The following is a 27,989-nucleotide window of genomic DNA, read 5'->3' on the forward strand; positions in this document are numbered from 1 at the left end:
ATCCCAGGAGACTTGCCCTTTACAAAACCTACAGCATCTGGCAACCCTGTGATCTCTGCCTTGGAGGCCAATGTCAGAACATCTTTCAAGAGGATGAACCCTTGTAAGGTGTCAGGCCCCAACAGTGCTGACCAACTGGCTGGAGTGTTCAAGGACATCTTCAACCTCTCACTGCTAAGATCTGAGGTTCCCATCTTCTTCATACTGGTGCACAAGAAAAGCAGAGTGAGCTACTTCAACGGCACTCTGATGTGATGAATTGCTTTGAGAGGTTGGTTATGGCTTGAATTAATTCCTGCCTGATCAAGGACCTGGACCTGCTGCAATTCGCCTAATGACACAACAGGTCAACAGCAGACGCAATCTCATTGGCTCTCCACTCTGCTTTGGAGCTCCTAGACAACAGCAAAACATACGTCAGGCTGCTGTTTATCGATTACAGCTCAGCATTCAATGCCATCATCCCCTCAGTATTAATCAACAAGCTTCAAAACCTGGGCCTCTGTACCTCCCTCTGCAACTGGATCCTTGACTTCCTTATTAGGAGACCACAGTCAATGCAGATCGGTAATAACGTCTCCTCCTCGCTGACAATCAACACATGTGCACCTCAAGGATGAGTGCTTAGCCTGGTGCTCGACTCTCTCTACACTTATGACTGTGTGGCTAAGCAAAGCTCAAACGCCATCTATAAATTTGGTGATGACACCACTGTTTTTGGTAAAATCTCAGATGGCGTCGAGGAGAAGTACAGGAGTGAGATAGATCAGCTGGTTGAGTGGTGTCACAACAACAACCTTGCACTCAATGTCAGCAAGACCAAGGAACTGACTGTAGACTTCAGGTAGGGGAAATTGGGAGACCACGCACAAGTCGTCAGTTAGGGGTCAGCATTGGAATGGGTGAGCAGCTTCAAGTTCCTAGACATCAACATCCTGGAGGGCCCAACACATTGATGCAATCACTGTGGAGGTGCACCATCGGTTCTACTTCCTTAAGAGTTTGAGGAGATTTGGTATGTTACCAAAGACTATTGCAAATTTCTACAGATGAACAGTGGAGGGCATTCTGACTAGTGCATCACAGCCTGGTATGGAGGCTCCAATGCACAGGATCGCAAGAGGCTGCAGAGGATTGTAGACTCAGCCAGCTCCAGCAAGGCACAATCCTCCCCACCATCGAGGACATCTTCAAGAGGCGGTGCCTGAAGAGGGCAGCATTCATCACTAAGGTCCCTCACTGTCTGGGACATGCCCTCTTCTCGTTACTACCATCGGGGAGGAGGAACAGGAACCTGAAGACCAACGCTCAACAGTTTAGGAACAGCTTCTTACCCTCCGCCATCAGATTTCTAAACAGTCCATGTACCCATGAATGCTACTTCGTTATTCCTTTTTTCGCACTATTTATTTATTTTATAATTTACACTAATGTTTTGTTTTTGCACTGTACTGCTGCTGCAAAACAACAAATTTCACGACACGTCAGTGATAATAAATCTGATTCTGATTCTTTACAAAAAACACATGGATTAAAACAAGTGAATGAAAACTAAATGAAGAGATTAGTGAAAGATGTATTTTAGTTCAGATTCATAAATTGCACTTCAAAATAGCGCATTCTGGTCGTTTTATAATTTAAGAAAACTGTATTTCGGGAAGAAAGATTTTTTATTTCAAAATAAGTATGCTTTGTTCATAGAAAATGCTAATATATGGAATGTTCAAGTCAACATCTTCATAACAAGTAATGTTATTCCATTACTTAACATTAACAGTTATCATCCATTTGCAAACAAGCAGTTTTTGGGGTTTAACATACATTTTAATTGACTTGTGCAATTTCGCAGCACATTCACCTTAGTTTCTCCTGACTCCCCTCTTTGTGCCTTTGGCTCCTGATCGAGCAACTCAATTTTTGCATTCTTCTCTCTGTTTTAAATTCTTTCACCGCCCTCCCCCTCAGTAATTCCCTTCCAACTCGCCGGGATCTCCCACAAATGATGCCCACTTGCGCATCCCGCGAATTCAATCGCCCCGACCACTGGGGAGTGGCCAAGGCCCTGAGCTCCGGAATCCCTTCCCTCGACTGTCCATTATCTGACCCCTCGTCTCTCCTCCAAGTGGTTCCCGCAACCCGTCCCTTCCACCGTTGCCTTCATCCGGCTGCGCTCCCGCGGCAGTTATTTCCTTGCTCGGGCCAGCGGCGCTACAAAAATGCAGGAGCCTGCAGCTGCTGCGATCGCCCAGAGAATTCCGCTCCAGCCTCCGCTGCCTCACGAAAAGTCCAGCTCCTTATAAGGAGGGAGAGCGAATCACGTGGAACCTTCACAGGCTGAACTCCCCGCGGCAGATTTAGTGAAAGCGAGAGACGAGGAAGAGATAAACCAAAGTGACTTGAAGTGGGTGGGGACGGCAACGGTGGGCAAACAAACAGCCAAACCGCACGGCCCTTGAGAGGAGCCCTCCTGGGACTGCCGAGCCGAGTATGGAGGAGTTGTATCCCTCGTACAGCCGGAGCCCTGTCTGGGAAGAGATGGTGGGTAGTTTTGTTTATTTGCGTTGCTCTCCGCACTTTGCCTCTCTCTCCCTCTCCCTCTCTCTGTGTCCTGCCCACGCTTGTTGACGGTGGCTCATGTGTCATTGTGTTATTTCCTTGCTCTCACATTTCTGTACAGATGTTTAAATGTGTGTGCGTGCGTGTTATAAATAGCCACGGCATGGGTGGAGGGGGTTAATGTACACTAACGACAGATGTGTGTGTGTGTGTGTGATTGTGTGTGCGCTCTTATTCACGTGTCCTTCTCGATTAGTGTCGCCCGGGATGTAAATCATCGAATATTCCAAATGATTAGAGAAAGTTGGGTCTCACCGTAAACAGTAATAGCCTCACCCACACAAGGTCCAGGATGTTGTGGGGGAGCAGCGGCTGGGAGGCAAACACAACAGGGAAGCTGGAAGTTACAAACAAAAAGGCTGCGGGTTGCAAATCCTCAGGATAGCATTGAAATCTGGACCCGGCTGGTGATACTGTCACTGATCAAATGGAGTGGAAGCCAGCCGCAAGGACAGCGTGCTCGACTCGTTCATTCGCATCTGACAGAGGAATAAAACATGTTGAAATTGTCAATGTGATGTTTGTCTCGCCCTACTCTTCATATCTAATCTTAATGTAGAGGGTGAGTTCCTTCATCCCTTCCCTACAGGTCTGTTGTAGAACCTTTGAACAGAATCTTTCCCACAAGTTGAGAAATCTGCAAGGATTCGAAAGGAAGGAAATATACTCGTTTTTTATTGCCGTAGAAGTCTGCGTTCCTAAAGGCATTAGCCAAGCAAACCCCCAAATATAGGAGACTTCGGGTTGCTAATTCCTTCCCTGACGAATTTTAGACCAAGTTAATGTGATTTGGACACCATCGTTTGAGGGTGTGCGTGTGTTGATGTTTGTCAATGTGTGTGTATGTCTGTGCGTTTATGTTTGTCTGTCTATGTGTGTGTATGTATGTCTGTCTATGTGTGTGTATGTATGTCTGTGTGTTAGTGTGAATCTGTATGTATGAGTGTGTATGCGTGTCTGTGTGTGCACTTGTTTGTGAATGTGTGTGTGTGTGTGTGTGTGTGTGTGTGTGTGTTTCTGCCAGTGTGTGCATGTCGGTGAGTCTATGCTGATTTAACTTAAACGCTCCGATCTCATTTCCATTTTAATTTCCAGATGATCCTGGGGAGGTCAGTGCGGAGCTTGAGAATGCGCCACCGAAAATCTAAAATTAATTCTGTTCGCTTTCTGTTCCATCTGTTCCTTTTGAAAGTGTGACTTTACAACACGTTCTAGGTATCTATCTTATTTGGAATCCACCCGAGGCACCCCCGGGCAAAATACTTAGATATTTCAATTTTAAAAAACATACTCTCTTTTCATATTTGTCCGAAGAGAGGATTTAAAAGCTCTCCCCGGTATGGCTGATGGATACGGGCATGACTTGATCAGTCTCTGTGCCTCCACAGATGCTGCCTGACCTGCTGAGTTCCTCCAGCAGTTTGTTTGTTGCTCCAAATTCCAGCATCTGCAGTTCTCGTGTGTCTCCATAATTTTGGATGTGAAGATTTAAGTTTCATTTTGATATCCAAGTGGGAAGTCTGAAGCGAATTCTATTTCTGTGCTAACACGCCACGATTCAGTGCAGGTGTCTTAATAAAATTAAGAGTAAGTTTTCCTGAAACATTTTGTTGATTTTCCTTCCAATATTTGAAGTGTAGGAGGATGTCGCTGAATCGTGTAAATAAACTCTCGCCCTGTTTTGCGGGTTGCATTCAGAGCCAGATGCATTGGTTCTCTGCCCCAAATCCATCCCGAAAATCATCGGGAGCCGACTGGCGGGCGGGAATGGCACCTTTCTCCCTGCACCTTTATACCAGTTTTACTTTGCAAGGCGAAAATGTATGCATAATTGATGGAAATATATAATATATATTTCTTTTTCAAAGAAGATAACAAAAACTCTGGTCTTGATGGGAGAATTAATTCGATCTTAGATCACTTGATCTCTGAATCAAAGTGCGACCATTAATTCAAAGGTGGAAGTTAAAATAAGGTGGGGTTCTGCACTGGTTCTCAATAACCACAAAACCGCCAAAAAAAAACAGTGAGGCCACTGTTAATAAAAGGACTTGATAGAGATTTTTTTTCTTAAAACGAGCACGCATGGCTTCTCTTCCAGTCGGGACCAGTTCAGTCACTCTTACGAGCCAGCAGATACATGCGCCTTGTTACTTCCTTCTCCCAGAGGATGTACAACCACTAGGACCTCATGAAGGAAATCTGTCCGAGCAAGTGTGACGGTCAGACTTTGCATTGCCGGTGATTGAACTCTGAGAACCACCAGGGTCTTCTCTTAGCCGTTTCGCCTTGCTGAGGTTTTGGCATTTCTCCTGACTGTGACGGGCTGCGTACGTAGATGATTGATCTGTGGCTATGATTTTACTGACTTCGATTTAACGATTCATCCTGACAGCCTGCTTCAGGGATTCACCTCTGCCTTTGCGGTTTGGTAATCTCTGCGTGACAGCAGAGTTCAGGATTCTTTCTCTGACTGTGTGTGTGCTTCAAACCTTCGCTTGCCAATGCATGTGTGTTGATTTCGCAGTCATTGTGTGTGCGCGCGTTTACTGATTTTACTGTGATAGTGTGCTAATTTTATTCTCACAGTTGGCATGCTGATTTTACTGTGATAGTGTGCTGATTTTACTTTCTGATGGCAAGTTGATGTTCATTTTACTGACAGTATGTATGTTGATTTGCTCTGGAACAGTGTTGATTTTATTCTCTAACAGTCAATTGTTTCTGTTGATTTTGCTTTCACTGTGCATTTGTATTGATTTACTGACAGTGTATTTGTGGTGTGTTTACTCTAACAGTGTTTGTGCTCATTTAATGTGTACGTGTTGAGTTTAATCTGAGACAGTGTGTTTGTGTTGATTTAATCTGAGTCCGTTGTTTGAGTCTTTGTTATTTTGTGTTAATGTCACTCTAAAATTATTTGAGCTGATTCTCCAATATGTTTTGCAATTCCTTTTTATTCAGGTCATAAAATAGCCACTTTGGCATCAGTCATAGGGCCATACAGCATGGAAACAGGCCATTCGGCCCACTAAGTCCCTGCTGACCAGTGGGCACCTATATGTATTAATTCCATTTTGTAGCACTTGTCCTGTAGCCTTCTATGCCAAAACAATTCAAGTGCTTTTCTGGACATCTCTTAAAAGCTGTTAGTGACTCTACTTCCACCACTCTCTTTGGCAGGTACTCATAACTCTTTGGGTGAAAAAATCCCTTCTAAATCTCTTACCCTTTACCCTAAATCTCTGTCCTCTAATTTTATTCACCTTTGATAAGGGGAAGATTTTTGCAGTCTCCCCTATCTATACACCTCATAATTATATATACATGAACTGTGTCTCCCCTTAACTTCCTCTGCTCCAAGGAAACAGACCGACTATCTCCAGTCTCTCCTCATAACTAAAACACTCTATCCCAGACAGCATCCTGGTGAATCTCTTCTGCACCCTCTCCAGCTCTATCCAATCCTTTCTATAGAACAGTGACCAGAACTGCACACTACTCCAACTGAGGTCTGGCCAATAAGTCTCTGATCAATGTGTTTGTTCATTGATTCTACTTCTTCAGGACTGTCTGTAGAACTGGGGTGTAAACTGACTATTCACAGCTGAGGTATCATATTGACCACTGTCATTTATACTGTCATTCCCTACCTCTGCCTGCCTCTGTCCATGTTTCCTGTCATCTCTGAAACCCTTGTCCACTGGTTTTGTTCTCTTTGACTATTCCAACACACTCCTGATCTTTGTCCTGCCCTTTGTACATTTTAGCTCATCTAAAAATCTGTTGTCTGTCCTATCTTGCAGCATCAATAGATTTTAAAAAATATTTTCAGTATAAATAGTCAAAGGATATGGTGTTAGTGGGAAAGTGGCACTGAGGTAAAAGATCACCAGCTGTGTTGCATCACATAGCAGAGCAGACATGAGGGGCCAAATAGCCTCCTGTTGCTTCTATTTGAAATGTTATTGTTCACTCATCAACCATGTTTCTGATGATCTACATTTGTTCTTACTCAGACAATGACTCAGTTTTAAAACTTTCTCCCAGGTTTTAAAATTCCTCTATCTCTTTATCTTTTGATGTATTTGTAACCTCTTCATATCTGAGCTCCTCAAACCCTGACCGTTTTATTATCCCCAGATTTTAATTGCCGCACTTTTGGTGGCAATGTTTTCAATGCTAAAACCCACTGCTTTGGTAATCACTTCCTAAACCTCTTCCTCTATCTCTTGCCTTAAGACTTTCCTTAAGAACCTACCACATGCTTTTAGTGTCTATCCTATTAACATCTATTAAGTTTTCTAATGATAAGCCTTTGGAGTGTTTTGCTATGTTAGAAGTGGATTGTAAACAGATGAATTCCTACTTGGCATCAATTTGTGTGTTAGGTAATTCCTTTCTCCCTGAGGGTTAATCTGTGTATATTGTTATTCTTCTCTGTAGGTGTGTGTTTTTAATGAATCTACGCTCTCTTACTGGGTCATTGCATATGTTATTTAATGTTTGTTCCTTTGTTGTTATATTTGACTCCGATAAGGGCTTCAGAATATATATTCACACCATTCCTATCATTTCCTCATTTATTTCCATAAAAATGACCAAATCTGCTCCCGCCACAGCTCTTCTGCTGCTGAAGCCTTTGTTACTTCTGGACTTGACTTCTGGCTAGCCTTCCTCTTTCTTCGTTCCTTCCATAAACTTGAGATCATTCAAGACACTGCTGCCTGTTTATTAATTCACCCTTGAACTTGCTGAACTTCCAATTAAGTAATGACATGATTTAAAATTTGTATCCTTGTTTTTAAATTCCAATATAGCTAAAGTTCTACCATTTTCTGAAATGCTGCATCCAACCCTACAGCGATCTGAGCTATTCTCCTGAGTTTTGGCTGATGTTCATTTGTGAATGTAATCGCTCTGCAGTTGGCAGACAAGCCTTGGGCTACCCAGACTTTTAAGCTCTGGAATTCCTTCCCTGAACTTCATTACCTTTCTGCTTTGTTCTTTGATGTGCTCCTTAAAACCCCTCTATTTAACTGACCTACACAAGTTCTCCAGTGAAGCAGCACTCTAACTTCGCTTTAAGATTTCCCTGAGACTTCTGAGCTATTCGATTCTGGTCACTGCATTATCTCTGAACTATATCTATCCACCTTGAAGGGTAAAGTTTTCAATCCCAAGATCCTGAACTTGGAAATTTTCTCTCTATCTCCCCTGATAATGGATGATCCTCATTGACCAAGCTTATGGTTCTCTGATCTTATAGCTACTTACGTGGCTCATGTCAAATTTTGTTTGACAAAGCCCCTGTGAACAGCCTTGTGATGCTTTACTGCGTTAATGGTGCAATATAAATACATGTTGTTGACTCATTGACGATCAGGGTGTGTGCATTGTTGGATTCTTCTGAGGGTCAGTTTGTGTGTTTATCTTCTTTCTCTGGGTCAGTGCATGCATTTTGTCATTTTTCTCTCTCTGAAGGTCAGTGGTGCATTTTGCCACTTTTCTCCCTCTGTGTTCTGTGATTCCTCTATCTGAACATCAGTGAATATGCTCAGTGAACTCTCTCTCTGAGGGTCAATTTGTATGATATTCTCAAAGAGAGTTCAGTGTGTGAGATTTATGCTCACTCTTTGAAGGCCAGTGTATGGATTTAGTGAATCCTCTCTGAGGGTAAGTGTGTGTTTTATGATTTAACTTGTGTGATTAGTGATTTGTTTCTCCCCAATGGCTAGTGTAATTCTTCTCTTGTTGAAGGGCACTCTGCTTATTAAATATTTACTTCTCTTTGCTGCATGATAGTGTACTGGTTAATGGTAGTCATTGTGCCTCATTCAGTTACTTTTGTCCTTTTGAATGAATGTATGCAGAAAAGCAACTAGTTGCATCAATTGTTTGACAGGTAGGCACTGTTACTGTCTGTAAATTGTGCTTGAGACAGTGGAAGTGACGATGATGCTTGGTAAAATGGAAGGAGAGGAAGACTGAACAAGGAGGCTAGATGTTATCAAACAAGCCTCTGACTTGAACCAGCTTTGGGGTGTGGCTGGTGACAACCCCCTTCTTAGAAAAAGCCAGGTGATTGGGTCACCAACAGTTGATAATGACTCAATGGCTTACTGAGTTTGTCCAGGACAACTGCTCAGTACCAGCATGACTTCCAACTTCATCTATAATTCACAGTCCTATTTTCATCCATAGCATGTCACTCATTCTCTTTGGCTGGCACTCTTCCTTCCTCAGACTTATTGCATTGTGCTCTGTATTTCAGTTGGCAGCTCTCATTTGTTTCTGACATTCTTTGAATACATTGTACTTAGCATCTGCATTCAGCACTGTGCTTGTGCACCATGGTCATTCTCACATGGTATAAATCATGTTCCCAGCTAAGTCACTTGCTCACCCCCACATCAATGACAATAAAGTAGGCTTTTGTTGAGATGAGATGGGATGGATCTGATAACATTATTTGAGCTGTCTCAACTCTCCATGGTAGACTCAGTGTTCCTAGGAACTGCCATGGGGGAGGCTCAGATTCTTTTGATTCAATGACTGATGCTAGAAAAGCAGCAGGAGGTGCCACAAATCCTTCTGCTGGTCAGTGTTGTGGTTCAAGCTGGCTAAATCTCAGCAATGCATAGGTGCACACTTTTTTCTCCCCCAAAAGTATGCTTTATTCATTCACTGAAGTATATTATTACCTTCTCTTACTACACTTGCATGCATCAGTTTTTCAGTCCCAAACATTCCTTCAGCAAAACATTTGATAAGTTGTTATTCTGGGCCCAATCCCTCAATGTCCGGTGATGGGAGGATCTAAAGTGTGGCCTCTCTCCACAGTGCCTCTGTGGCAACTTCATCCTTCAGCGCATACTCCTGCACCTTGGAATGCGCATCTGTACCATTTGTCTGAGGATGATTCCTTGCACTGGAAGTCCAGTAGACCAAAGCGTGTCTTCCACTGAACTGATGGTCTTTCAGCAGCAGCAGTTGTTTGCCTTGGTGTATTCCCTGGGATCAGCCCATAGACCACAGTCTTGTAAACCTGCTTAGGATAAACCTCAACAAAGACAACCGTTTCCCCTTCTAGACCTTCTTAGCAAACAGGTGCATCTCCCTGTACGTGGACAATATTGCCACCTTCTGCTCAGACTCACTCTAGGTCCATAGACTGATGAGCAATTGTGACCAGTTTGAACTGGCCTCAGGAGGCAGAGTCAATTGAAGCAAAAGAGTCAATTGAAGTAAAAGGGAGGCCATGTAACTAAGCGAAGACCAGGCAACCACTTTGCCGACCACTTGAGCTCCATCCGCCATGGCCATCTGGAGCTCCCTGTTGCATACCATTTTAATTCCCTTCCCTATTCCCACACCGACCTGTCTGTCCTTGGCCTCATGCCCTGCCAGTGTGAGGCTAAACACCAACTAGAGGGACAGCACCTCATATTCTGCCTGGGCAGTCTACAGCCCAATGGCATGAACATTGAATTTTCTAATATTCTCTAATTTCAGGTCCATTTCTCTCTCCTTCTGATCTATCCATGCCCAACCTTCTCCTCCCCCCCCCCACCCCACAATCATCCTGTTTCTTTCCCCTCCCACATCTACTCCATCTGCCCATCACCTGCACACTCCTCCCACTGGTCCCCTCCCCCCACTGTTCCCATCTGTCCTTCACACCTCCTTATTTGGTTCAATGTCCCATCTTCCTTTCCTATCAGATTCCATCATCTGCAGCCCTTTCTTGCCTATCACTTTCCAGCCTCTGTCGCTATCTCCACCCTTGCCTCCCCCACATGACTCCATCTGTCAGTCACCGCTCCTCACCTGGATCCACCTATTGCTTGTCTGCTCTTGCCCCACCCCTCCCCTTTACCTCTTTATACTGGCTATCTCTCCTCTACTCTTTCAGTCCAGATGACTGGTCTTGACCTGAAACGCCGACTACTTCCCTCTACGGATGCTGCCTGACCTGCTGAGTTCCTCCAGCAGTTTGTTTTTTAGCTCCATGTCCTTTGGCAACTGGTCCTACCAATCCTTTGCTCCCTTCACTATCCATTCTGATTAGCTGACAGTGCTGGGAATAAGAGTCAAAGGAGCTGGGGAATGCACCAAGAACTGGATGGACCAGCCAAGGTGACACAGAAACTCAGCCAGTGGGAGTGCTGTTTCCTTGCGATTGCAGGAAAGAATCTGGTCATCAGGTGTAAAATGCTTTTGGTGTTGCTGTAGGTGGTACAACTGCAGCAGTGACCCAAGCCATCTTCCATTTCATCTGGAGATTCCAAATGCAGGGATATGCTGTACAGATCTCCAGAGAAACGGGGCAGATGTGGGGTAATGATGTCCATGAAGAAGAATTATATCTGATTGTGGATTCCCTCTCCAAAGCCCATTTTGGAGACCAAGTCCGTCATGTGCATGTGTGATATTCCGTCAAGGGTCTTCTCCTGGTCCAAGCTGACTAGGCAAGGGTCCGCCCCACTGTCTGCAATTAGATGATCAGGCACACTTGACAATCTTGAGACTTGGATGCGGAGAATTATGAACTATGGAGTTACAAGAAGATAGGATTAATTAATGACTTCACAGTGAAGATGCCCTGAGGTAGCAGTGATATGATGAAATTTTACTTTCAGTCTGAGGGTGAGAAGAATGGATCCAGCAGTAGTATTTTGAACTTAAGGGCAACTATGAGGGCATGAAAGCAGAGCTAACTAAAGTGAACTGGCAGCTTTGGTCATGGGTTGAGTCAGTTGAAATGCAGTGGAAGATATTTCAGAGGATCTTTTCAGAATACACAGAACGTTTACATTCAAATGAGAAAGAAAACTCCAATGGGCAAACCCATCTTCCATGGAAAATCAAAATTGAAGAAAATTCATATAATTGAACAAAGATGCGTGGTAGGTCAGAAGATTGGGCAGAATATAAAGTACAACAATGAATGATGTAAAGAATAAGGAAAGAGAAAAACAGTAGGAGATATTGGCAAAGATAGGGTGAATGCACTCAGTCTTTTTCGCAGGGATGGCGAATCAGGAACTGGAGGGCATAGCTTTAAGGTGAGTGAGGAAAGATCTAATAGAAACTTGAGGGGCAACTATGTTACGCAGACGGTGGTACATATATGGAATCAGCTGCTGAAGGAAGCCTGGTTGTGGCAGGTACATTAACAACTTTTAAAAGACAGTTGGACAGGTACATGGTTATGAAAGGTTTAGAGGGATATGGGCCAAATGTGGACAAATGGGATTAGCTTGGATGGTCATCTTGGTCAGCATGGACCAGTTGGGCTGAAGGACATGTTTCCGTGCTGTATGACTCTATGATTCCATAAAGGTGGACAGAAATGTAAAAACAGAGTGTCAAAGCTTCTATAGATATTTTAAAAAAGAGTTGACAAAGTGAGCATTGATCCTATCGAAAATGAATCTGGGGAATAAAGCATGGAAAACAAAAAGATGACTGATGAATTAAACAGGTATATTGTATTAGTCTTCACTCTAAGTAAGATGTCAGCGACAGCTGTAAAGTGGGAAGGGAGGCAGGAACTCAGGAAAATTACGATAACTTGGGAAGTGGTACTGAGCAAACTGGTGGAACTGCGGGCTGACAAGTCTCCAGGTCCTGATGGACTTCATCCCAGGATCTTAAAAGTGACTGGTGAGATAACTGATTCGTTGGTTTTGATTTTCCAAAATTCCCTCGGTTTGGAAGTGGGTACATTAGATCAAAAACAGGAAATATATCCTTCTTGAATAAAGGAACTAAAGCAGGAAACTACAGGCCAGTTAGCTTAATATGTCACAGCAAAAATATTAGAAGCTATTATTGAAGACTTTATAGCAGGAAATGTTAGGTAATTAGGCAAAGTCAACATGGCTTTATGAAATGGAAATTATGTTTTACCAGTGGAGTACTTTGAAGACCTTGTGGTGGATAACTGGGAAGTTTCCAGAATGCATTTTATAAGGTGTTGTGTCCAAGGTTATTGCAGAAAACAAATATCGGGCATAGCATGTTGGTGCAGATAGAACTGGTTAACAGGAAACCGTGCGGATATAAATGGTTGTTTTCTTCTTGGCAAAATGTAACAGATAGTGTGCCAGAAGGATCAGCACTATGGTCTCAAATTTTTACAACTTATATAAATGATTTGGATGAAGGAACCAAATGTATGGTTGCTAAATGACATGATGATAGGTAGGAAAGTAGGTTATGAAGAAGAGATTACTGGGGTCTAGAGGGGTAAAAGTCGGTTATGTGAATGGGCAAAAATCTGGCAAATGGAGAATCATTTAGGAAAATGTGATATTGTCCATTTGGACAGGAAAAATAAATAAAAACATATTATCATATGGCGAGAAATTGCTGAGATATGGAGGGATCTAATTCATTGTTCACAAAAGGCTAGAATGAGGATACCACATAATTAGGAGAGCAAACAGATATGATTTATTGATGATAAGGGCATCGAACAGAAAAGTATAGAGGCTCTGCTTCTGTTATATAATGCACTGGTGACACCACATCTGGAGCACTGGGTAGAGTATTGTCTTCTTATTTGAGAAAGGATATCACTGCATTGGAAGCAGTTCAGAGAAAGTTTATGCAACTACCACCTGTTGGGTTACTTTATGAGGAAAGGTTGGTTGGGCTAGGCTTGTATCTATGGGGTCTATAAAGTGAGAGGCAACTTTACTGAAACATATAAGATCCTGATACATATAAGGTCCACAGGATGGATGAGAAGAGGATGTTTCTTCTTGTGGGAGAATTTAGAACTGGGGGTCACTGCTTAAAAATAAAGGGTCACTCATTTAAGCCACACATGAGGTGATTTTGTGTTTGCTCTCAAAGGGTCATGAGTCTTTGCAATTCTCTTTCTCCAAGGGGGGTAGAAGCAGAGTCTTTGAATATTTTTAAGGCTGAGGTAGATAGATACTCGATAAGCAAGGGGGTGAAAGGTTACTGTGAGTAGTCGGGAATGCCGAACTGTGGTTACAATCAGAATGATATCATTAAATGGTGGAGAAGGCTCAAGGCTCTGAGTAGCCTACTTTTGCTCTCAACTCGTATATCACTATGTTGGCAGTACTGACAGTTTTGTAAAGTAAATGACAGTTTTTTCAGTCATGATTATCCATCAGATTCAGCATAATTTTATATAGGTTTTAGGAAGTACCAGGCATACAATTAATAAAACCATAACTGTCCTTTTTGTGGATGTTTCACAGTTGCTACATGTGTGTGCCTCTCGAGTTCTCTGCTTCTTGATATTGTGCATCACGTGTACTTGGTATATCTTTGAATGGCAATTTTAACATCTGTGGGTCTGTCCTCCTTTCTCAACGCCAAACACTATCTCCAACACGCTGTGTTTACATTTATCACAACATTCTTTATCTACCCCACACACCGCCAATCCAGTCATTTCACTGTGATATTTTAGCCAGCTGTGTCATGAATCAGTAGTGTTTGCATGTGTTTTGATTGGCAGAAAAACAGCTGGCCTGGCAGAGATATTTGTATATAAAATTCTAGTTTGCTTTTACTAAGCCTTTTATATTCAGACTGTAACAAATTCACAATTGTGTCCTGTATCCCAGTCTCGCTCTTAATCCACTTTACGCTTACGTACACTTACACCACTCTTTTGGTGCCTCTTTCATGATCTTTCCCTGAGTATTTCACATGAATACATGTGACTTTCCCACATTTATACTCCTCCTCTGTTGTCCAACATAGTAGATCTCCCCTTGATTGCTTCCATGTAACCCATCTGATTATTAGCTGGAGCACCTCCATCAATGGCTTCACTTCCCATCCACAACCCCCAACCACTGGTCTTTTCTTCGCTCCCTCTTCCTCAAACATATATGCTGCCCTTTGGTTACCTCCTCCATGTCTACACTGACAATACTAAATGCTATCTCTCATTCACCTCTGCTATTAGACAACTAGCCTTGTAAAAGCAGCAATTTCCTTCGGCAAACAATTGGGGAAATTGAAGGTCATGATTCTGGCATCTGCTTCAACCTTCATACATTTGCCAATAATCCATTTTCCCTCCTGGCTGCTTTACAAGATGAACTAAACAATTTGGAACTTCAACTTTCTATCTGACCATAAGCTGAAATTCCAAATCCATAACTTCATTGCCATAGAGACCTTCGAAATGCATCTCTATCGGACTGCTTTGTTCCATTCTGGCTTCTCCTCACCTGCAGCTGAAACCCTCATTCATCTAGATGTCACTTAGCACTGACATGGTCAAAGCTCTCTTCATCTGTTATCCCTGTTATCTTGTCTCCTCCTCATCCTGTCATTGCTGATACAAAATGACTCCCAGTCCTCCAATACCTCAAATTTAAAATTTTCATCCTGATGTGTAAATTGTTCTATACTATAACTGTTTCCATTATTGCCACAAGCCGCATTCTCAGTACTGAGTTCCCACCACCTTTGTCCCACCATTAGTAGTCATGCTTCCAGTTGTTGAGGTCCTGGGTACTCCATGTACGTAGAGTCACCGAGCACAGTAACAGGCCCTTTGGCCCAACAGGTCAATGCCGACTAAGGTTCCCATCTAAGCTAGTCCCATTTGCCTGTGTTTGGCCCATATGTCTCTAAACCTTTCCTATCCATGTACCTGTCCAAGTTCCTTTTAAATGTTGTTAAAGTTGCCCAACTCCCCACATTTAAGATTGTCATCATCACTCATATATAACAAACCTTTTGGTCATCCCTTTCAATAATCTCCTTCCTTGGCTTGGTGCTTTTGACCTCATTTTATGTATCTCTGTTCTCTGTTTCTTATCTGTGAGTACAGCCCTCAGTCGGTCTGATCTTTTGCCTCCCCACTGTGTGCACATGCATCTTTGGGTCTGTTTCTCCTCACGTGTGCAGTAGTTCTGTGCTTGCTTGTTTTATCATGCTTTTATATTTTTACTTTCTTCCATTTTCTCTGTGCTTGTTTCTCTGTGAACTGCACTGTCTCCATACATCCATATTTCTCTGACTTCCTCTACTTACAAGTGTCGTTGTCCATTTACCGAGGTTAATTTTCTCTCTGCTGTTGACATCTTTACCTCATCTCTTCTTCTCTCATTTCTCTGCTTTTCTCTGTTTAGTTTGTGTACTTGTTCCTCACATTTTTCCCGTGGATTTATCCTTGTGAATAACAGTTTATCCATCCAATGCTCTTTTTATTTATACTTGCTTTACTGTTTCTCTATCTTTCTGTTTATCTTTTTAATTACATTTATTTGTTTATTACTTTCACTCTTTATCCCGCTGTCTCATTTTGTAATTATCTACTTCTATTTATTTCTGTCTGTTTTTCTGTTTATCTCTCTCTCTGATCACCTATATTTAGCTTTCTCTCCCTGCCCCTCCATCTACATTTATCTCTTTTTGTCCCTATCTGTTTGCCTCTTTCTATATCTCCCCTGCTTCCTGTATGTGTGTGTGTGTGTGTTTTGGTCTATATTTCTGTCCATCCGCTGGAATGTCTTGCTGCCTTCTGTCCACTCATTCCTCTTCGTTTTTTCCTCCCTCTGCCCCTATCTGTTTGCATGTGACTCTGTCCATTTTTCTCTCTCTATCCTAGTGTTTGTATGTGTCTCTCTGTGTCTCTCATTCTGTCTCTGCTGCTCAATTCATCTCCCTCTCTCTGCCCAAGCCTCTGTACATTCACTCTCACTGCACCCCCCCCCCCCCACCCCACCCGACCGTTCCACCTATCACCTACCAGCCTCTGTCTCATCCCTCCTTCTCACTTCTATATACTGGCTATTTTCCCTCTACACTTTCAGTCTGGCAGTCTGGATGCAGGGTCTTGATCCAAAGTCAAGCATCCCTTTGCCTCCACAGATGCTGCTTGATCCACTGAATCCTTCTAGCAGTTTGTTTTTCGTTCCAGATTCCATCATTTGCAAGCCTCTTGTGTCTCCACTGTGCATTCCATGCTGTGTCCCATCACTCTACCCGTGTGTGTGCACACCTCTCTCTCTATCCCTTCTCAGAGTCATAATGCACAGAAACAGGCTCTTTGGCCCATCAAGTACCTATAGATACTAATGTCATTTACCATAGTCCATAGTGCCTTATCATGCTCATGTCTGCTATGCCTTCTGGACTTAGTTTTCCTTCTATATTGGAACTGCATGTTCTCCCCTCCCCACCAACTGTACACCTACTGTACTGTACACCTGCCAAATTAGCTTAAACCCGTCCCAACAGCACTGGCAAACCTTACCGCAAAGATGTTGCATCTGTTACTGTTTAGGTGCAACCTGTCCATCTTATAGTTTACACCTTCCCCAAACTAATTTCATGTCATATGTCAATAATAAATCTGATTCTGATTAACATTCCCAGCAATCCAAATATCTAAAGCCCGCTTTTCCACACTTCTTTGTCTCTATCCATGTCTCTGTGTCTCTTTCTGCCCATCTTCTATCCAACTGTCTACCTCTCTGCATCTGCCTATCTGTCTATGTGTGTGTCTATCTTTGTCGATGCTTAAGTATTTATCCTTGGCCATGTTTATGGATTAAAAACATTTTGGAAAAATGTAGCAGGTCAGGCAGCATCTGTGAAAATTTCAGGTCCGGAACCCTTCAATTAACTGCCACATCAAGTCAACTAGTTTCACCCTATCGTAGATATTCCAGTTGTTCCACTCAACCCCTCCCTCTGCTACTGAAACTAACTTGTTTCTCTCTTTCTCAGTTCTGATGAGGGGCCGGGGCCTGAAATGTTAACTATTTCTTTTTCCCTACCTATAGAGTTTTCCCAGCATTTTCTGTTTTTATTTTAGATTTCCATCATCTGTAGTTTTTCTTTGATTTATGTGCAAGGAAGGGAGTGTGTGTGTTTGTGTGCTTTGCTTCTACATTGTCACAAAAGCAATAATGGCCAACATGCTACTTGCCTTCCAAACTACTTGCTATACCTGCATGCTAACTTTATACACCTTGTGTATGAAGACAGCCTGATCTCTCTCCATTCAAGTAATATTCTGCTTTTCTATTCTACCTACCAAAGTAGATAAACCTCACATTTCTCCATATTACATTGCAGTTTGCTTAACCTATCTTTACCCCTTTGCAGGCACTTCGTGTTCTTGGAACAGTTTGCTTGTCACTATCATTGTACTGTCAGCAAACACACAATACACTTAGCCCTTTCATCTGTCGGTAATACATGGTATAAATTTATTGAGATCCAATAATGATTCCTGTGTTGTCCAATGAAATATAGGTTGCCAACCTGAAATTCACCTATTTATCCCAATTCTCTGTTTTATGATAATCAATGGTTGATTCATGCTAATATGCAGACGACCTCTGTGGGGTGGAGGGGGTCGTATTCCTATAAGACAGTCTGTCTCATTATTTTCCGTAACGTGAAGCTGTGTCATCTGTGTTGATTTTTTTCCACATAAATTCTGTGAGAGTGAATTTTATTCCATATCACAAATTTTTGAGTAGTGATTTGTGAATTCTTTAAGGGTGAATTTCCGTCACTGAACAGCCATAATGCTGGAGTCGCCTGTATTAGCCACGGTATTATAAGTTTACAGTTTTTACAGTAACCCTTTAAGACACAACTCAGCAAATGGCCTTTGGAAATACAAATACACCACACACTCCTGCAATTGTCCACCGTCTCCCACTTTCCAAGGTTTGCATCTCTGTCTCTCACGGTCCAAGCATCCTCGTCCTTCTCTCTGCCCAAGCCTCTGCATTTCTCTTTCCCTGTCCAAGCGTCTGCCTCAACCCCTCTCCAAGTGTCAGCATCTCTCTCCCTCTCTATAAGGATCTGTGTGTGTGTGTGTGTGTGTGTGTGTGTATGTGTGTGTGTCTCTCTCTCTCTCTCTCTGTCCTTGCACCTGCATCTCTCTCCCTGTCCACACATCTATGTCTCTCTTTCCTCTGTCCAAGTGACTGCATCCCTCTCTCCATCCAAACACCTGTGTCTCTTTCTCTGTTCCTGTGTGTGTCTCTGTCTCTCTCCTTGTCCAAGCATCTCATTCTCTCGCTCCCTCTCTGCCCATGCCTCTGCATTTCTCGTTCCCTATCCAAGCACCTGCACCTCTCTCACCCCCTCCAAGCGACTGCATCTCTCTCACCGTACAAGTTTCCACATCTCTCTGTCCAAGCGCCCTGCATCTCATTCTCCCCATCCAAGCATGTATCCAAGTGTCCATCTCTCTCTCAATGTGTGTTCACTTCTCCCTCTCACTGTCCAAGTGCCTGCCCCCCTCTCTCCCCCCTATCCAAGTGCCCGTGTCCCCCTCTCCCTGTCCAAGCACCTGCGCTTTTTTCTGTGTCCGCATCTCTCTCTCTATCTCCCTCTTTCTATCAGCATCTTTATCTCCTTCTTCATCTCCCTTACAACCTGTAGAAGTGTCTATGTCCCTCCTTCGCTCCTTGTCCAAGCATTTATGTCTCACTTGCTTCTGTCCGGGTGTCAATGACTCTCTCTCTCCATCCAAATGATTGCTTCTCTCCCCCACTCTCCAATCGAGTGCAGCCCTCTCAGAATCTCTATCCAAATGGCTGTATCTCTCCCTCTACCTGAACACTCTCTTTCTGTCTCCCTTCTGTGTCCTAGTGTGCATCCCTCCTCTTGCCTGTATTATTGTCAAGGCTTATGTTTATGTCTGTGGCTCCTCGCACTAGAGACTGTCAATCTCTTTATTCATGTCTGTATGTTTATAACTCTATCCATTTCTTTGACTCTCTCTCCCATCAGTCGAGGTCAGTTAACTCCCGTCTCTCTCTCTCTGTAAACAGACCGCCCCTCTAATCCCCATCTCTCATTTCCCCACCCTTCCTCTGTCCTTCTCTCTTTCCTTTGTTCATCTCTCTCTATCTGTCCAACTTTGTCTCCATCCCTCTGTCTGCCTCTCTCTCCCTCCCTCTGTCCGTCCGTCTCTCTCTCCTTTGTCCATCTCCCTCTCTTTGTCTGTCTCTCTCACCCTGTGCGTCTCTACTCTCTCTCGCATCCTGTACCCCCGCTCTTTCTCTCGTTCCCTGTCCGCCTCTGTCTGTCTCTCTCTCCCCATCCGCCTCTGTCTCTCTCTCCCTGTCCACCTCTCTCTCTTCCTGTCTGCCCCTCTCTCTCTCTGTCTTGCCTCTACCTCCCAGTCCACCTCTCTCTCTCTCCCTCCTTCCCAGTCGGCCTCTCTCTTCCCATCTTCTTTCTCTCGCTCCCTCTCTCCGTTTGTCTCTCTCTCTCCATCCACCCCTCTCTCCCCACCTGCCTCTCTAATTCTCTCTCCCCGTCCGCCTCTCAATCTGTCCGCCACTCTCTCTCTCTCTCCCTGACTGCCTCGCTCTCCGTCTGGCTCTCTCTCTCCCCGTCCACCCCGCTCTCCCCCCCCGTACGCCCGTCTCTCTCAAACCCCCGTACCGCCTGTCTCCCACTCACCCCCCGCCCGTCTCCCTCTCCCCGTCCGCCCGTCTCTCTCTCACCCCGTCCGCCCGTCTCTTCCTCCATATCCTTCTCCCCATCTCTCTCTCTCTCCATATCTCTCGCCCCTCTCTCTCCATATCTCTATCCCCCCTCTCTCCATATCTCTATCCCCCCTCTCTCCATATCTCTCCCCCTCTCTCCATATCTCTCCCCCCTCCATATCTCTCCCCTATCTCCCTCTTCATATCTCTCCCCTCTCTCTTCATATCTCTCCCCTCTCTCTCTCCATATCTCTCTCCTCTCTCTCTCCATATCTCTCTCCCCTCTCTCTCCATATCTCTCTCACTCCATATCTCTCTCCCCTCTCTCTCCCCTCTCTCCATATCTCTCTCCCCTCTCTCCATATCTCTCTCCCCTCTCTCTCCCCTCTCTCTCTCCCCTCTCTTTCTCCATATCTCTCTCCCCTCTCTCTCTCCATATCTCTCTCCCCTCTCTCTCTCCATATCTCTCTCCCCTCTCTCTCTCCATATCTCTCTCCCCCTCTCTCCATATCTCTCTCCCCCCTCTCTCTCCATATCTCTCTCTCCCCCCTCTCTCTCCATATCTCTCTCCCCCCTCTCTCTCCATATCTCTCTCCCCCCTCTCTTCCATATCTCTCTCCCCCCTCTCTCCATCTCTCTCTCCCCCCCTCTCTCTCCCCCCTCTCTCTCCATCTCTCTCTCCCCCCCTTATCTCCATCTCTCTCTCCCCCCTCTCTCTCCATCTCTCTCTCCCCCCTCTCTCTCCATCTCTCTCTCCCCCCCTCTCTCTCCATCTCTCTCTCCATATCTCTCTCTCTCTCCATCTCTCTCTCCCCTCTCTCTCCATATCTCTCTCCCCCTCTCTCCATATCTCTCTCCTCCTCTCTCTCTCCATATCCCTCTCCCCTCTCCCTCGCTGTCCATATCCCTCTCCGTCCATATCCCTCTCCCCTCGCCGTCCATATCCCTCTCCCCTCTCCGTCCATATCCCTCTCTCCCCTCTCTCTCTCCATATCTCTCTCCCCCCATATCTCTCTCCCCTCTCTCTCCCCTCTCTCTCTCCATATCTCTCCCCTCTCTCTCTCCATATCTCTCTCCCCTCTCCATATCTCTCTCCCCTCTCCATATCTCTCCCCTCTCTCTCTCCATATCTCTCTCCCCTCTCTCTCTCCATATCTCTCTCCCCTCTCTCTCTCCATATCTCTCTCCCCTCTCTCTCTCCATATCTCTCTCCCCCCTCTCTCTCCATATCTCTCTCCCCCCTCTCTCTCCATATCTCTCTCCCCCCTCTCTCTCCATATCTCTCTCCCCCCTCTCTCCATCTCTCTCTCCCCCCTCTCTCTCCCCCCTCTCTCTCCATCTCTCTCTCCCCCCCTCTCTCCATCTCTCTCTCCCCCCTCTCTCTCCATCTCTCTCTCCCCCCTCTCTCTCCATCTCTCTCTCCCCCCTCTCTCTCCATCTCTCTCTCCCCCCTCTCTCTCCATCTCTCTCTCCCCCCCTCTCTCTCCATATCTCTCTCCCCCTCTCTCCATATCTCTCTCCTCCTCTCTCTCTCCATATCCCTCTCCCCTCTCCCTCGCTGTCCATATCCCTCTCCGTCCATATCCCTCTCCCCTCGCCGTCCATATCCCTCTCCCCTCTCCGTCCATATCCCTCTCTCCCCTCTCTCTCATCCATATCTCTCTCCCCCATATCTCTCTCCCCTCTCTCTCTCTCCATATCTCTCCCCTCCTCTCTCCATATCTCTCTCCCCTCTCCATATCTCTCCCCTCTCTCTCTCCATATCTCTCCCCTCTCTCTCTCCATATCTCTCTCCCCTCTCTCTCTCCATATCTCTCTCCCCTCTCTCTCTCCATATCTCTCTCCCCTCTCTCTCTCCATACTCTCTCTCCTCTCCCATCTCTCTCTCCATATCTCTCTCCCCTCTCTCTCTCCATATCTCTCTCCCTCTCTCTCTCCAGATCTCTCTCCCCTCTCTCTCTCCATATCTCTCTCCCCCTCTCTCCATATCTCTCCCCCTCTCCATATCTCTCCCCCCTCCATACTCTCTCCCTATCTCCCTCTTCATATCTCTCCCCTCTCTCTTCATATCTCTCCCCCTCTCTCCATATCTCTCTCCTCTCTCTCTCCATATCTCTCTCCCCTCCTCCTCTCCATATCTCTCTCACTCCATATCTCCTCTCCCCTCTCTCTCCCCTCTCTCCATATCTCTTCTCCCCTCTCTCCATATCTCTCTCCCCTCTCTCTCCCCTCTCTCTCTCCCCTCTCTTTCTCCATATCTCTCTCCCCTCTCTCTCTCCATATCTCTCTCCCCTCTCTCTCTCCATATCTCTCTCCCCTCTCTCTCTCCATATCTCTCTCCCCCCTCTCTCCATATCTCTCCCCCTCTCTCCATATCTCTCTCCCCACCTCTCTCTCCATATCTCTCTCCCCCCTCTCTCTCCATATCTCTCTCCCCCCTCTCTCTCCATCTCTCTCTCCCCCCTCTCTCCCCCCTCTCTCTCCATCTCTCTCTCCCCCCTCTCTCCATCTCTCTCTCCCCCCTCTCTCTCCATCTCTCTCTCCCCCCTCTCTCTCCATCTCTCTCTCCCCCCTCTCTCTCCATCTCTCTCTCCCCCCTCTCTCTCCATCTCTCTCTCCATATCTCTCTCCCCCTCTCTCCATATCTCTCTCCTCCTCTCTCTCTCCATATCCCTCTCCCCTCTCCCTCGCTGTCCATATCCCTCTCCGTCCATATCCCTCTCCCCTCGCCGTCCATATCCCTCTCCCCTCTCCGTCCATATCCCTCTCTCCCCTCTCTCTCTCCATATCTCTCTCCCCCCATATCTCTCTCCCCTCTCTCTCCCCTCTCTCTCTCTCCATATCTCTCTCCCCTCTCTCTCTCCATATCTCTCTCCCCTCTCCATATCTCTCTCCCCTCTCCATATCTCTCCCCTCTCTCTCTCCATATCTCTCTCCCCTCTCTCTCTCCATATCTCTCTCCCCTCTCTCTCTCCATATCTCTCTCCCCTCTCTCTCTCCATATCTCTCTCCCTCTCTCTCTCCATATCTCTCTCCCCTCTCTCTCTCCATATCTCTCTCCCCTCTCTCTCCATATCTCTCTCCCCTCTCTCTCTCCATATCTCTCTCCCCTCTCTCTCTCCATATCTCTCTCCCCTCTCTCTCTCCATATCTCTCTCCCCTCTCTCTCTCCATATCTCTCTCCCCTCTCTCTCCATATCTCTCTCCCCTCTCTCCATATCTCTCTCCCCTCTCTCTCCATATCTCTCCCCTCTCTCTCCCCTCTCTCTCTCCATATCTCTCTCCCCTCTCTCTCTCCATATCTCTCTCCCCCTCTCTCCATATCTCTCTCCTCCTCTCTCTCTCCATCTCTCTCTCCCCCCCTCTCTCCATCTCTCTCTCCCCCCCTCTCTCCATCTCTCTCTCCCCCCCCGCTCTCCCTATCTCTCTCCCCCTCTCTCCATATCTCTCTCCTCCTCTCTCTCTCCATATCCCTCTCCCCTCTCCCTCGCTGTCCATATCCCTCTCCGTCCATATCCCTCTCCCCTCGCCGTCCATATCCCTCTCCCCTCTCCGTCCATATCCCTCTCTCCCCTCTCTCTCTCCATATCTCTCTCCCCCATATCTCTCTCCCCTCTCTCTCTCCATATCTCTCTCCCCTCTCTCTCTCCATATCTCTCTCCCCTCTCTCTCCATATCTCTCTCCCCTCTCCATATCTCTCTCCCCTCTCCATATCTCTCTCCCCTCTCCATATCTCTCTCTCCATATCTCTCTCCATATCTCTCTCTCTCTCCATATCTCTCTCCCCTCTCTCTCTCCATATCTCTCTCCCCTCTCTCTCTCCATATCTCTCCCCTCTCTCTCCATATCTCTCTCTCTCCATATCTCTCTCCCCTCTCTCTCTCCATATCTCTCTCCCCTCTCTCTCTCCATATCTCTCTCCCCTCTCTCTCTCCATATCTCTCTCCCTCTCTCTCTCCATATCTCTCTCCCCTCTCTCTCTCCATATCTCTCTCCCCTCTCTCTCTCCATATCTCTCTCCCTCTCTCTCCATATTTCTCTCCCCTCTCTCTCCATACTCTCTCCCTCTCTCTCCATATCTCTCTCCCCTCTCTCTCTCCATATCTCTCCCCTCTCTCTCTCCATATCTCTCTCCCCTCTCTCTCTCCATATCTCTCCCCTATCTCCATATCTCTCCCCTCTCTCTCCATATCTCTCTCCCCCCTCTCTCTCCATATCTCTCTCCCCTCTCTCTCTCCATATCTCTCTCCCCTCTCTCTCTCCATATCTCTCCCCTCTCTCTCTCCATATCTCTCCCCTCTCTCTCTCCATATCTCTCTCCCCTCTCTCTCTCCATATCTCTCTCCCCTCTCTCTCTCCATATCTTCATCCCCTCTCTCTCCATCTCTCTCTCCCTCTATATCTCCATATCTCTCTCCCTCTCTCTCCCCTCTCTCTTCTCCCTATCTCTCTCCCCTCTCTCTCATCTCCATACTCTCTCTCCCCGCTCTCTCTCCATATCCTCCTCCCTCTCTCTCCTCCATATCTCTCTCCCCTCCATATCTCTCTCCCCCCTCTCTCCATATCTCTCTCCCCTCTCTCTCCTCTCCATATCTCTCTCCCCTCTCCATATCTCTCTCTCGTCCATATCTCTCTCCATATTCTCTCTCTCATTCCATCTCTCTTCCCCCTTCTCTCCTGCCCCTCTCTCTCCTTCCATATCTCTCTCCCCTCTCTCTCTCCAATATCTCTCTTCCCCTCTCTCTCTCCATATCTCTCTCCCTCTCTCTCTCCATAATCTCTCTCGCCCTCTCTCTCTCCATCTCTCTCCCCCCTCTCTCTCCATATCTCTCTCTCTCCCTCTCCATATCTCTCTCCCCTCTCTCTCTCCATATCTCCCCTCTCTCTCCATATCTCTCTCCCCTCTCTCTCTCCATATCTCTCTCCCCTCTCTCTCTCCATATCTCTCTCCCCTCTCTCTCCATATCTCTCTCCCCTCTCTCTCTCCATATCTCTCTCCTCTCTCTCCATATCTCTCTCCTCTCTCTCCATATCTCTCTCCCCTCTCTCTCTCCATATCTCTCTCCCCTCTCTCTCTCCATATCTCTCCCCTCTCTCTCTCCATATCTCTCCCCCCTCTCTCTCTATATCTCTCTCCCCTCTCTCTCTCCGTATCTCTCTCCCCTCTCTCTCTCCGTATCTCTCTCCCCTCTCTCTCTCCGTATCTCTCTCCCCTCTCTCTCTCCGTATCTCTCTCCCCTCTCTCTCCGTATCTCTCTCCCCTCTCTCTCTCCGTATCTCTCTCCCCTCTCTCTCTCCGTATCTCTCTCCCCTCTCTCTCTCCGTATCTCTCTCCCCTCTCTCTCTCCATATCTCTCTCTCCCCTCTCCATATCTCTCTCTCTCCATATCTCTCTCCCCTCTCTCTCGCATATCTCTCTCCCCTCTCTCTCTCCATATCTTCTCTCCCCCTCTCTCTCTCCATATCTCTCTCCCCCCTCTCTCTCCATATCTCTCTCCCCCCTCTCTCTCCATATCTCTCTCCCCCCTCTCTCTCCATATCTCTCTCCCCCCTCTCTCTCCATATCTCTCTCCCCCTCTCTCTCCATATCTCTCTCCCCCCTCTCTCCATATCTCTCTCTCCCCCCTCTCTAGATCTCTTTCCCCCACTCTCTCCAGATCTCTCTCCCCCTCTCTCGCTCCATCTCTCTCCCCTCCATAACTCCCCCCACTCTCCATATCTCTCTCCTCCTCACCACCCTGTCTCCCTCCATATCTCTCTCTCCCCCTCTCTCCATATATCTCTGCCCCTCTCTATCTGTCTCCATATCTCTCTCCCCTCTCTCTCCATATTTCTCTCCCCCTTTCTCTCTCCATATCTCTTCTCTCCCCTCTTTCTCTTCATATCTCCTCTCCCCCTCCATCTCTCTCTCCCCCTCCATATCTCTCTCTACCCCCCTCCATATATTTCTCGCCCCCTCTCTCTCCATATCTCTCTCCCCTCTCTCCATATCTCTCTCCCCCTTTCTCCATATCTCTCTCCCCCTTTCTCTCTCCAATCTCTTCTCTCCCCTCTCTCTCCCTATCTCCTCTCCCCCTCCATCTCTCTCTCTACCCCCTCTCTATATCTCTCTCGCCCCCCTCTCTCTCTCCATATCTCTCTCCCCCCCTCTATCTCTCTCTCTATATCTCCTCCTCTCTCTCTCCATATCTCTCTCCCCCTCTCCATCCATATCCCTCTCCCCTCTCTCCATCCATATCCCTCTCCCCTCTCTCTCTCCGTCCATATCCCTCTCCCTCTCTGTCCATATCCCTCTCCCTCTCTGTCCATATCCCTCTCCTCTCTCCCTCGCTGTCCATATCCCTCTCCGTCCATATCCCTCTCCCCTCGCCGTCCATATCCCTCTCCCCTCTCTCTCCATCCATATCCCTCTCTTCCCTCTCTCTCTCCATCCATATCCCTCTCCCCTCCGTCCATATCCCTCTCCCCTCTCTCCGTCCATTTCCCTCTCTCCACTCTCCGTCCATATCCCTCTCTCCACTCTCTCTCTCCGTCCATATCCCTCTCTCCACTCTCTCTCTCCGTCCATATCCCTCTCTCCACTCTCTCTCTCCGTCCATATCCCTCTCTCCACTCTCTCTCTCTCCGTCCATATCCCTCTCTCCACTCTCTCTCTCTCCGTCCATATCCCTCTCTCCACTCTCTCTCTCTCCGTCCATATCCCTCTCTCCACTCTCTCTCTCTCCGTCCATATCCCTCTCCCCACTCTCTCTCTCTCCGTCCATATCCCTCTCCCCTCTCTCTCTCTCTCCGTCCATATCCCTCTCCCCTCTCTCCGTCCATATCCCTCTCCCCTCTCTCCGTCCATATCCCTCTCCCCTCTCTCCGTCCATATCCCTTTCCCCTCTCTCCGTCCATATCCCTCTCCCCTCTCTCTCCGTCCATATCCCTCTCCCCTCTCCCTCTCCGTATCTCTCTCCCCTCTCCCTCTCCGTATCTCTCTCCCCTCTCCCTCTCCGTATCTCTCTCCCCTCTCCCTCTCCGTATCTCTCTCCCCTCTCCCTATCTCTCTCCCCTCTCTCTCTCCGTATCTCTCTCCCCTCTCCCTCTCCGTATCTCTCTCCCCTCTCTCCCCTATCTCTCTCCCCTCTCTCTCTCCGTATCTCTCTCCCCTCTCTCTCCGTATCTCTCTCCCCTCTCTCTCCGTCCATATCCCTCTCCCCTCTCTCTCTCCGTCCATATCCCTCTCCCCTCTCTCTCTCCGTCCATATCCCTCTCCCCTCTCTCTCTCCGTCCATATCCCTCTCCCCTCTCTCTCTCCGTCCATATCCCTCTCCCCTCTCTCTCTCCGTCCATATCCCTCTCCCCTCTCTCTCTCCGTCCATATCCCTCTCCCCTCTCTCTCTCCGTCCATATCCCTCTCCCCTCTCTCTCTCCGTCCATATCCCTCTCCCCTCTCTCTCTCCGTCCATATCCCTCTCCCCTCTCTCTCTCCGTCCATATCCCTCTCCCCTCTCTCTCTCCGTCCATATCCCTCTCCCCTCTCTCTCTCCGTCCATATCCCTCTCCCCTCTCTCTCTCCGTCCATATCCCTCTCCCCTCTCTCTCTCCGTCCATATCCCTCTCCCCTCTCTCTCCGTCCATATCCCTCTCCCCTCTCTCTCTCCGTCCATATCCCTCTCCCCTCTCTCTCTCCGTCCATATCCCTCTCCCCTCTCTCTCTCCGTCCATATCTCTCTCCCCTCTCCCTCTCCGTATCTCTCTCCCCTCTCCCTATCTCTCTCCCCTCTCTCTCTCCGTATCTCTCTCCCCTCTCCCTCTCCGTATCTCTCTCCCCTCTCCCTATCTCTCTCCCCTCTCTCTCTCCGTATCTCTCTCCCCTCTCTCTCTCCGTATCTCTCTCCCCTCTCCCTATCTCT

At 46.8% G+C, this 27,989-nt stretch overlaps 1 protein-coding gene across 1 annotated transcript in view; it reads left to right on the plus strand.

The window, feature by feature from the left end:
- Nucleotides 1–1,928: 1,928 nt before the first annotated feature.
- dgkh (diacylglycerol kinase, eta) overlaps nucleotides 1,929–27,989 on the plus strand; it is a 395,761-nt gene continuing 369,700 nt past the window's right edge. Inside the window, exon 1 of the mRNA XM_052013887.1 lies at nucleotides 1,929–2,538. Within this exon, the coding sequence (XP_051869847.1) occupies nucleotides 2,488–2,538 (51 nt within the window). The 5' untranslated portion in view covers nucleotides 1,929–2,487. The remainder of the gene's footprint in view (nucleotides 2,539–27,989) is intronic.

This window comes from Pristis pectinata, chromosome 4 (assembly GCF_009764475.1).
Source record: "Pristis pectinata isolate sPriPec2 chromosome 4, sPriPec2.1.pri, whole genome shotgun sequence".
NCBI classification, from domain to species: Eukaryota; Metazoa; Chordata; class Chondrichthyes; order Rhinopristiformes; family Pristidae; genus Pristis; species Pristis pectinata.